The sequence below is a fragment of the Plecotus auritus genome (genome assembly GCF_963455305.1).
Source record: "Plecotus auritus genome assembly, chromosome: 7".
Classification (NCBI taxonomy): Eukaryota; Metazoa; Chordata; class Mammalia; order Chiroptera; family Vespertilionidae; genus Plecotus; species Plecotus auritus.
Window position 1 is genome coordinate 106552712 of NC_137774.1, and position 12344 is coordinate 106565055.

At 36.6% G+C, this 12344-nt stretch overlaps 1 protein-coding gene across 1 annotated transcript in view; it reads left to right on the forward strand.

The window, feature by feature from the left end:
- Positions 1-10187, forward strand: part of FEM1C (fem-1 homolog C) — a 32071-nt gene extending 21884 nt beyond the window's left edge. The window contains exon 3 of the mRNA XM_080680287.1: positions 5590-10187. Coding sequence (XP_080536413.1) covers positions 5590-6899 — 1310 coding nt within the window. The 3' untranslated portion in view covers positions 6900-10187. The remainder of the gene's footprint in view (positions 1-5589) is intronic.
- The last annotated feature ends 2157 nt before the right edge of the window (positions 10188-12344 follow it).

A 12344-nucleotide genomic window follows, 5' to 3' on the forward strand; every position in this document is an offset into this window, starting at 1 on the left:
AACTCATTAGTCAACAGAGCCGCAGTTTGCCAATCACTGCCCTACTTTGTCTTATCAAAGGCTAGCATAAAATTTCAAATTTTACCTCTTTCAGAAATCTTAGAATACAGACTGTGGCAAAAGTAGTTTTATAGTTGTTTATATGGAAAATAATGCAATAATTAATAAATAATAATACAAGAATAAACTGTTTTGTGTAGTCAAAGCTGTAAACCTACTTTTGCCCCCCTGTAGTTTAACTCCAAATACTCTTCTTTCTTTTCTGCTGTTGCTGTCAAGCATTTTATTTATATATGTATTTAAAGCCCTATAAGACATTATTTTTAAAGTCAATATTTATTTAGTATTTTTATAAATTACCCTTTTTGTTGATGTTTATGACCACAACCCCAGGCTTTCTTATAGCTCATCTTCTTTTAGCCTAAAGGATGCCCTATAGTATTTAATCTGCTGGTAATAAGTAATCTTAGTTTTTTCTCTTGCTTTTCTTTCTCACCTGAAATGGCCTTTTATTTCATACTAAAAGCCTGATGCACGAAATTCATGCAAGAGTAGGCCTTTCTTTCCCTGGCTGCTGGCACCGGCTTCCCTCTGGCACCCAGGAACTAACTTCCCTCTGGCCGCCGGCAGGCATGTGGGACCCAGGCTTCCCTTGCAGCCCAGGCTTCATTTGGAAGGATGTCTGGTCTAATTAGCATATTACACTTTTATTATTATAGATTTATTCTTTTTTAAAAATCCTCACCCAAGGATATGTTTATTAATTTTTGGAAAGAGGGAAGGAGAGAGAGAAAGAGAAACATCAATTAGTTGTCTCCTGTATGTGCCTGGACTGGAAATCGAACCCACAACCTTTTGGTGTATGGGATGACACTCCAACCAAACAAGCCATCCCATCAGGGCTATTTGATATGGGTATAGAATTCTAAGTTGGCGGTTATTTTTCTTTATTGCTTTTAAGATATTCTGTTAATTCCTGACTTCTGTTTTTCCTGATGAAAACTTTCCTGTCAGTTTAACTGTTGCTCTTTTGCAGGTCATTTCCACCTATTCTCTGATTTTAAGATTCTTCTCTTTGTCGTTTGTTTTCAGCAGTTTTGCACTAGTGTGCTTCAGAGTAATTTTTTAAAAAATGTATCTTGGTGTTTTTATAACTTATTATTAAATTTATACTTTAATCTCTGATCACCTTCAGAAAATTTTCAGGCTTTATCTTTTTAGGTATTGCTTTGGGCCAATTTCTTCCACTAGAATTCTGGTTTTAAGTACGTAACTCTTCTGACAACATTCCCTCTTTCTCTTATAGTTTCCTGCTTTGCCATCCCTTCACCTCCATGCTTCTTTTATTTTCTCGCTCACTAGTTCTCTGTTCAGCAGTATGTAGGCTACTTTTAAAGCCACCCACTGAGTTTTTCAGTTCTAGAATACACATTTGTTTTTTTCTTTTGTAGTTTCCAATTTCCTGTCTCATTCTCAAAATTGTTTTTTTAATTTCTCTGAATATGCTAAGCATAGTTAGTCTTTTTAAAATCTGTATCTGATAAGTGTATTATCTGGATCTTCTGTTGAACTTTACTGTCAGCTCTTACTTCTCTTGGTTTTTCTGTTATGGTTCCTTGTTTTTCATTCTGTCCATTATTTTTGATTGGAAACTAAAAACGTTATGCATGAAGAATCCTATATAATAAAAGCCTAATATGCTAAGTGTCTGGTCATCCTGTGGGCTGTTCAACCAATCAAAGCGTAATAGGCTAATGATATGGTAAGGCTGCTCAACCACTTGCTAAGACGTGCACTGACCACCAGAGGGCAGACACTCTGACTGGTAGGTTAGCTTGCTGCTGGGGTCCGGTCGATTGGGACTGAGCGAGACGGGCTGGACACACCCTGGAGCCCTCCCATGGTCCCTCCCGGGCTGGCCAACCTCCCGCGTCTCTCCCCACTCCTATCGTGCACCAGTGGGGTCCCTTAGCCTGGCCTGCATTCTCTTGTAATCCAGGACCCCTCAGCGGATGTTGGAGAGCCGGTTTCAGCTCAATCATCCCGCAGGCCAGGCCGAGGGACCCCACTGGTGCACAAATTAGTGCACCAGGCCTCTAGTATAAAAAAACTAGTGACCCTGTGCACGAAATTCGTGCACATTAAAAGGGAATTAATTAGAGGAAATATTTTATATTGCTCTTTTCCCTTTCTCTCTAATAGAAGTGTCAGAGATGAAAGAAAATTAGTAAAATGTATGTGAAAATCTTCCTCCTGTCAGAGTCTGGGGTGCGCCACAGGAACGAGAACCAAGTCCCTGCCCACCCACGTGCGTCTCGAAATCTCGCGAGACCCAGACCCGGCCGGCCCCACCCCCATCAAGCCCTGCCCGGTGGGGGCTGCAGCCTCAGGTCACCCGGCCCGGCTCCAGGACGGGGGGCGCGCCTTGAGGTCCCCCGTAAGCCCCACTGGGTGGGGGGTGCGCCCTGAGATCCCCCATCAAGCCCCGTGGGTGGGGGCATGGCCTGAGGTCCCATGGCCTGATGCTGGGGCGAGTGGCACAGCCTGAGGTCCCCTGTTAAGCCCCACCAGGCGGGGGTCCACAGCCTCAGGTCCCCTGCCCCGGCCCAGCACCACACAGCCTCAGGTCCCTGTTGATTGCTCGTTAAGGCTCGTTACGGGAACTCGGCCTCTATTGTGGGTGCAGCCATCTTGTTTTGGTGTGACGGTCAATTTGCATATCTCCTCTTTATTAGATAGGATAATTTGAGCCTTAGTATGATAATATCTACTAATTTCTATTTGCTTTTTAGCTTTTGGTTATGTATATGAGCAGTTCTGGATTACTTTAATATTGAGATGATTTAAAATTGGATTGTAGTTCCTATGATGGCTTGTCTGTTTGAAGTTCACCCTTAACTTCTAAAGTATATACCTTCAGAGTTATAACCCAAAGTGTAGGGGGATTTCAAAATTCCCTTCTTTTTCTTTTAATGTTTTAATTGATTTTAGAGAGAGGGAGAGAGATTTAGAAACATAAATGATGAGAGAGAATCATTGATCAGCTGCCTTCTGCATGCCCCCCATTGGGGATCGAGCCTACAACCCAGGCATGTGCCCTGATTGGGAATTGAACCATGATCTCCTGGTCATAGTTCGATGTTCAACCACTGAGCCACACCAGCCAGGCTCAAAGTTCCCTCTTCAGTGGGCTCTGGACTCCAAGCTCCACTCAGTTTTTCACCTGTCTCTCCAGAATTGGTAGCAGCCATTGAGGGAAGCTTCCCCAAATTGTAGGCTTTACTTTTCTTATTTTCTTTACTTTCCTGGATGTTGTTCCCTTGTTAGCTCTTACATGAAGTCAAATAGATTTTTAAAAATACATTTTTTCAGCTTTTTTAGTTTTTAGTGGGAAGGTGATCATATTTTTACCTCTGCCAATTCTAAATGTGAAAGTCTTTCTTACTCTTTTTTTTTAAACTACCATTTTTTTCTATATATGGGGTATTCAAAATATGTATATTCTGTATTTTCCCAATACATCAACTCAAACAAAACTGGCTTTTACTGTATAATTATTATTGATTTTGTTAGTGAATAGAGAATGCCATCTAAGTCTTCTCTTTATATGGGGCAGGCAAAAGTACAATTGTGAGTACACAAAATACAAAGTTTATTCTTATATTATTATTAATTATTGTATTTCCATACGAACAACTGCAAACCTACTTTTGACCACCCCTGAATTTTTATTTCTTTTACATTGTCATTTCTTGGAGAAAAATGAGAATATTAGGAATTCTTAATTCAAGAGTTTAAAAAATATACTTTGTGTAGTGGTTATGTTTAATTGAAATTATTTTCAACAAATTAACATCAGTAGTTTGAAGTTCCGTACTCTTTCAGTGCTTGGTTACCATACATATTGCTAAAACATTCTATCAGACACCATTCCATTGTAGAGCACTGAAATCCTGGATCAGAATAAACATATTAAATAATTATTTAGTCCCTGTGGATACTATTGAAGACTAAACTTGTGGAGAGATAAAGTCCTAATCTATTATTATCTTTACTGTTTTGGAATTTTAGTTATAGATTTAAACCATTTTCTTAGTATACATGCTTTGTCCAGGGTCCCCAGGGCCATCCCCATGTTTGGAGGTGAGTCAGCATGTAATTGTACTCACAGCTAAGACTTATTACAGTGATGTAATAAGGAGATGCAGATGGATCATAATGAGAAAGGCACAGGTGGGGTCTAGAGAAATCTGTATGTAGGGTTTTTATGCTCTCTTCTTTTCATGAGAGGTCACAAGGGTCACAGTCTTCCCCTAACAACACAAATGCATGTGTGCAATGTTTCTGCCTAGGGAATCCCATTAGAGACTCAGAGCCCAAGATTTTTATTAGATGCTTCTGGTCATGTAGGCACCCTTACCTGAGCACATATCCAAAATTCTAAACTCCCAGATGGAATGCAGGTGTTCAGCATAAAATGCATACGGTGAGCCACCTTTATCATTTGGGAAAAGTTTTATGTATTGTCTTAGAACTGTTTCCCAGATGGTTGTCAGATTCCAGCCAATGGCCTTGTAGGCAGGCCTTTCTTAGGATAGCTGTCTTCAGCCGACTGTGTTATAATCTTTTCTGTACACATGCCTAAAATGACTAATAGTTGACATTTTTTTTGTAAACATGGTATGTGAATATCAAAGGCCTCTGTGATAATTTTTGCTTTGATAATTAGTAAAATGTTTATTATTAAACTTAGGTAGCTAAAATAGTTGGGTGGTTATAATGTCTTAATATGTTCCATACATGTTTTTACTAATGTGCCAGTGCCTGTTGTCAGTTTTAATCCATATGTGGGAAGAACAAGACAGTGTTAGAACATTTAGTACATCTAAAAAGACTGTTTAAAAATTAAATTACAGTGGGAAATGATCTATTATGAAAAGACACTTCAGATGTCTCCTTTTAAAGTTCATATTGAACCACCCACATATTTTTCAGATTTCAGTGGACTTGTTTTTCTTATAAGAGCTTTTTGAGGGAAATACTTTGCTATTAAGAATTTTGACTAAACGGTTCTCTTGACAACCAGAAATAATGAAAAATAATTTCTGACTACTATTAGAATCAAATTGGAGAATCTTAAGATATTATAGATGAGATTTCTTATTTCCAAATATGAAATTGACCCAGGAAATTAAGTGACTATCAGCAAAACTGTGAATAGCTGGTTAATTTCATTTCATTAGGTTTTAGTTATAGATATGCACCTGAGAACATTATTTAAAAAGATCAAGAGGCCATGGATTAATTTTGAATTTTATTCTTGGATATCTTTTCATGCCTAATTTGGTCATTTTATTTCATTAGTTCAACAAATTTAACAAGTATTTCTTTAATCCTTGCTGTGTGTCAGACACTAGTTTTAGGTGCCGGGTATTGATTGATTTATTTATTTGTAACCAAATTAAAATCTGTCCCATCAAGGGTAGGTTGGAGCTGCCTGTTATTCTGTAGGTTCTTAAGTATATGCATTTATTACACTGGATCCTGGTCCCTCAAAATATTTTATCTCTTTTTTTTCCTCCCCTTAAGGTAATACTGCATTGCATGATTGTGCAGAATCTGGAAGTTTGGACATCATGAAGATGCTTCTAATGTATTGTGCCAAGATGGAAAAGGATGGTTATGGAATGACTCCCCTTCTCTCAGCAAGTGTGACAGGTCACACAAATATTGTGGATTTTCTGACTCACCATGCACAGACCAGCAAAACAGAGCGGATCAATGCTTTAGAGCTTCTGGGAGCTACATTTGTAGACAAAAAAAGAGATCTACTTGGGGCTTTAAAATACTGGAAAAAGGCAATGAACATGAGGTACAGTGATAGGACTAATATAATTAGCAAACCAGTACCTCAGACACTAATAATGGCTTATGATTATGCCAAGGAGGTGAACAGTTCAGAAGAGCTAGAAGGTCTTATTGCTGATCCTGATGAGATGAGAATGCAGGCACTATTAATTAGAGAACGTATTCTTGGTCCTTCTCATCCTGATACCTCTTACTATATTAGATATAGAGGCGCTGTCTATGCAGACTCTGGAAATTTCAAACGATGCATCAACCTATGGAAGTATGCTTTGGATATGCAACAGAACAATTTGGACCCGTTAAGCCCAATGACCGCCAGCAGCTTATTATCATTTGCAGAACTGTTCTCTTTTATGCTACAGGATAGGGCTAAAGGCCTGCTGGGTACCACTGTTACATTTGATGATCTTATGGGCATATTGTGCAAAAGTGTCCTTGAAATAGAGCGAGCTATCAAACAGACTCAGTGTCCAGCTGACCCCTTACAGTTAAATAAGGCTCTTTCCATCATTTTGCACTTAATTTGCTTGTTAGAAAAAGTTCCTTGTACTGTAGAACAGGACTACTTCAAAAAGCAGACTATATACAGATTTCTTAAGCTGCATCCAAGGGGAAAGAATAACTTCAGCCCTCTTCATCTGGCTGTGGACAAGAATACTACATGTGTAGGGCGGTACCCTGTTTGCAAATTTCCATCTCTGCAAGTTACTGCCATACTGATAGAATGTGGTGCTGATGTGAACGTCAGAGACTCCGATGACAACAGTCCCCTACATATTGCTGCTCTAAACAACCATCCAGACATCATGAATCTCCTTATCAAATCAGGTGCACATTTTGATGCCACAAACTTGCACAAACAAACTGCTAGTGATTTGTTGGACGAGAAAGAAATAGCTAAAAATTTGATCCAGCCTATAAATCATACCACATTGCAGTGTCTTGCTGCTCGTGTCATAGTGAATCATAGAATATATTATAAGGGGCATATCCCAGAAAAACTAGAGACCTTTGTTTCACTTCACAGATGATAATTTGACTGTATTTTAGTACTGTTAAAGCACGAATTATTAACAGTTGTTTCATAAATGAGCACTGTTGTGATAACACCAGCATTCATTTAGCTTGATATCATCGTGCTCTCATTGGCTAAAACATTATAAGCATCAAATTTACAGGATTGGTTTCCCAGTATTTACTATAAATATGCCATATAATATATTGTTTGTGAATTATTGAAAAATGTAATGTCATAATTCAGAATTCTAAAATTGTCTGCCAAAGGCTTATTCATTCTGGTTTTGTTTGCTGTTGGGTGTTTGGGACAGAGTTAACCATTCTTCAGTGGTATCTTTATACTCTTCTGGTTTGTGATTTTTATACAATTGAAGGTCTTTCTTTACTGCTTCTTTTCCAAGCTTCTCCCATTTTCACTTTATATTTTTTCTAACCATTTCTACTTATCATTTCCCCATTCCCCTTATGGACCCATGCTAGGTTGTACAAACTTTATGGACTCGTTACCATATGCAGTTACCATAAGTGCTTTATCTTCTCTACGCACCGGCTTAAACTTGACTGTTGTATATTAGCATATTTTCTATGCAGCAGTTGGTCAACTTCAACTCAAAACACTGTTGAGTTTGTTACAAAGTTCATTTATGAAAGTACTCTTGTAGCATGGCAATTTTTAGAGCTATTGGTTAGTTACCTGAGCTCAAGCTTTTTTTTCTTCCACATCTGAGATTTCTTTCTCTAATCCACTGAAATTATTATGTGCTAAATTTGGGAAACAAATCTATTCTAACTCATTAACCCAGTTGAAATTTAGGTCTGTCATCTTAATATATCATGCAGTAAAAGGAGGAATCTTTTTAAAGTGACCCACCTTTCATGCTGTGCCAGCATTGTCCTGCTTGTGCTGATGATGTGATTAGGTGTAGAGAAGTCGCTTAAATTTAAACTAAAATTTATCACACAGCTTAATGAGTCACATTGAAATATTCAGTAATTGAACTGAAAATCATTTTTAGTTACAAAAAGAGCTAAAGCATGTCAATGGCATGATGCTTGCCAAGCCAAATCTAGACATGTAGGATAATTAAGATATTTTAGTATGCAATTGACTGCTATTGTATCAAAGGTCAGTAACAGTGTTCTTTCTTTCTTCAAGCTTAATTACACCTTTAAAGATAACTTGCATGAATTATTTTGGTCTCAATTATTTGTCATCATAGTTAAACACACAAGGTTGCAGTGCTTCCTTTTCTCTTACTGAAAGTTAGCTTTTCTTTACTTTTTTTTCCCCCTCAGTGTTTTTTAAACAGCTTTACTAATGCCACAGAAAGGGCTCTTTTAACTTAAGATAAACGAAACGTACTAAAAAAGATTCAGGTAATTATTATTCAGCACTTTATTGTTATTCAGAATAAAATTTATGATGGCATATTTGCCCTGCAAATGTCTTAATGAAATTGTTATAAATAAAAACTCCTTATTGGTTTGAGAAAAACTCAGTTTACCTGTGAGTTTAGTGAGCTGGATCACTGGGATTTTTGTGTTGACATTTTATTCTGAGGGTTGATGTAACAGTATTTAAGGAGTCATCATTGCAAACATCACATTAGGTTTATTTCATCTTTACTCAGTAAAATACTTGTAATGAAGAATAGTAAATAAATAAAACAGCGTTAGGCTTTGTGGTTAAATAATTGAGGTTTAATTTTTAAAAAGATATCCTTACTTAGTTTACTAGGTTGTAAATTTAATTTCACCATTAAAAAAGGTGAATTGGATTTAAATGGTCCCTCTCCAATCTTTTGATGAAGAGATTTTAATATCTTACCATGGCAAATTTGATGAAATATTTGAACTGCCACATATAATAAGAATAATTTGTGATTTAGACAGGTATTCTAGAATTAGCAGACATCAATATTTTGAAACCATTGACTCTAACCTTGTGATATAAGAATTATATATGCCTGAGCTAATTTTTTTTTTTTTTTTAAGAAACTGTTGCCAGTAGACTAAATCTACACTAGTTGATCTCAATAATTGTTGGGTAAAAGATGAGCAATTGGATTTTTAAGTGATTTAATATTTCCTCCTTTTTTGGGAGTGGGTAGGAGGGCCTACATGCTCTTATAGTAAGGCACATCTCACACTGTTTACAGGTGAACTTGAATTGTACAACCCTAGTATCAAGTAAGGATTTCTTAGCATTTTTCCACCACTAAATTTAGATAACTGTTCACCAATCTTGATAACTTGAAATGCAAATGCCTTATTTCATTTAAAATGCAATTCTACTCTGTTTGTCATTTCTCCAAATGCCATTAGGAGCGCTTGAAAAATCAGTTAGGTTAATAGCTAAAAATTGTCCATGATTTTTAGAGGAGGTTGGTAATGTGACCTGAGACACTGTTTAGGCCTTTGTCAGAAGGTGTTCTCAAAATTGTTGTGAGACTGAATAAAATAAAAATTTTGTGGTGTGTTTTTTTTTAAACCACAAATGAGTAATTTAATACTTAATGAGCTAATTGTCATTTGAGTCAATCTAAACTTCACACTGTAGCATGGTGATGTTGGCTGGAGTTAATATGTAAGTTTTTATTACATTTCTATAAAAATGCCTTGTTAAAGGCCTGCTGAATTTTAGATGTTCCACTAGTGATCATTTCTGTAAAAGAAATGGTCACTTTATTCAGATTTGATACTAGTCCACTTTATAAAGACAAGTGGATTATAGGTTTAAAAGATCATCATTTTCTTATCCATAAATATGACAGGCACATAAACCCAAGTCAGCAACAGATAATTTGGTGCCCAGTATGATTTTGAAGTTAAGTAATAGCTCACTTGTAAAGTGACTACCTAATGTATAATATTTTAGAGACCCCCATCTACTGTGACTTGGGAAAATTGTTAGGCTATATTTGAAAAATTTAGTTCTTTAAAATCATATTGCCCAGCAGAAACCTAAGTTGAATTTTACAGGTATAATAATCCTTGTAAATTAATTTCTCAGAATTGTGGGGGCTGAATGAGAGAATAATCATTCTTGTGCACTCTAACAGCATTATTGCTTGGAACTTTAACCATTTTAGAGTTAGATACTAAGGAAACTAAAATTAATTGGTCATCATCTCTCCCCCCCGCAATATGTCATTAAACAACTAGTTTCCCTTTGTCCATTCCCATTGTGTATGTTTCAGAAGAAGTACTGTATTCAGGTGCCAGCCAATAAATTGTCACACAATGGAAAATGATATGCCACAACATTCATTGTAAGGTCTAATAAAATTAAATTTACACCAAATACAAGTGTATTTTTATTAACTCTTAATACTTGATTGATATTATCTTAATGCTTTTTGATAGCAGACTCTTGCTTCAAAAAACAATTTATGGTCAGTTAGAACTTAAGAAAGCATTTATTATTAATACTTCTATGTAAAGATGATTTAGGTACAGTTTTTTGCGTTGTTCTTTTTTTTTTTTTTTTTTCAGTGAAGACCATAGAAACTAAAGATGGGAAGACTTTTGTTGTCACATGCGTGGGAGAGGGATTGCTTTTAACTCTTTGTTTTTAAACTGCTTTGGTATTAAGTATCAGAAGTATGTCATAAATATATTACTATGAAGGTAAGTTTTAGAAATTTATTTACATCACTTTCAAATCATAAAATCTAAGTGTTCATTGTCTTTTCCTTATATGTTATCTTCCTAATACAAAAAGATTTAATAGGTCTAGAAAATGCACTGGCTGTAATTTCTAAACTCCCATGCATAGACTGAAATATCCAATTGAATAGGCTTTCCCCTTTTGAATCATTAACCTGCCACATCCATAACAAGTACAGACTTTGCCATCCTTTTTACAGGACCCTTTTAAACCATAGTCTTTTATATCCTTGGTTCTGTGGTTTTCCCTGAACACCACCACCAATATTTAAAAGAAAATTAAAATTTTTAGGATAAGTATATTTTTAAGGATTTGAACAAAGAAAAGTCTTATGTCCTCAAGATAATCTTTTAAAAATATTTTTTTAATCCTTTCTCCCATCTCTCTACTTTCAGCAGGTTCTTTCTTGAGTAGCTTGGGGTTGTGGGAATTGTGAAATAATTGGTTCCTTGGTGCCATGTTACCTTACATTTTGTTTATTGTAAAGACTTAAATAAGATCTCTAGTAAAATGAACTCAACTTTATATAATTATCTCAGGTGTATAATTTCTTTTCCTAATATTTGATATAAAAATGAAACTGGTTCTCTGCCTTAAAAAATTGAAAATTTATACTTACATAAGTAATACATTTAAAACACATTCACATTAAAGAAGGATTTGAAGAGTAGTAGTTAAACTAAAACAATTTAGGTGCTTATTAACCACTGTATACTTTGCTGTAAATCAAGAAGTGAAGTGGTTTAAAGTATTAGACATTGCCAAAAATAAAAATGGAAACAGTCTATTCTAGAAAAAATATTTCCAAAACTTTCCAGTAAACAGTCTCTTGTAAAGTGAAATCTGCTTTATTTAAAGACATATTTGAGCCTTATTTATTTCCTTTTTTTCCTTTTCTGAAAGACCAAATATAACTTTGGCAGGTTTACATAATAGATAACGGGTACTAATTGATCCTAGGATTGGTACTTACAATTGAATGTCTTTGTAGATTATAAAACTTTGTGATAATATTTAGTCATTTAGCAGCCACCTTGATTTTTTTTAAGACAAAATATTTATTTAAAATATATTTTATTGATTTTTTACAGAGAGGAAGGGAGAGGGATAGAGAGTTAGAAACATCGATGAGAGAGAAACATCATCGATCAGCTGCCTCCTGCACACTCCCCACTGGGGATGTGCTCGCAACCAAGGTACATGCCCTTGAGTGGAATCGAACCTGGGACCCTTCAGTCCCCAGGCCGACACTCTATCCACTGAGCCAAACCGGTTAGGGCAAAATATTTAATGTACTCATTACAAGGGCTCAACTGGAGACATTTAAAAAAAACAAAATGAAAATGACACTGCAGCTTCATACAACGTCCTACACAGCAATTAAAGAAAGGAGAGACCATCAGGAGAAAACGGCAACACAGGGAGACAGGCTGGATGGGCAGGCCAGGGCTCTTGGAGGGAGACGTGCTCTGAGTAGTTTCCTTGCAGGTTCTCAAAGATTATGGTGTTTCCAGAATTTAGCAGCATGTGTGTTCAAAGGGCTATTGATGTTGGGTTCTCAGCAGCCCCTGCATGGAGAACAGGATGGGGTTGACCATTTGGTCCTCCGGGATGTCCAGGCAGAAGTGACCGGTGTCCACGTGGTGGTGGTGAGTGGGCTGTGACAGTAGGTAGGCCCTGTGACTGTATTCGTTGGTGAACTCCCTGGAGAGGCTTCAGATCTTTACTGACTGTTCTGGCTGCTCTGTGGATGGGCCACCCATTTGAAGAGGTCCAAGTCAGAGAGACA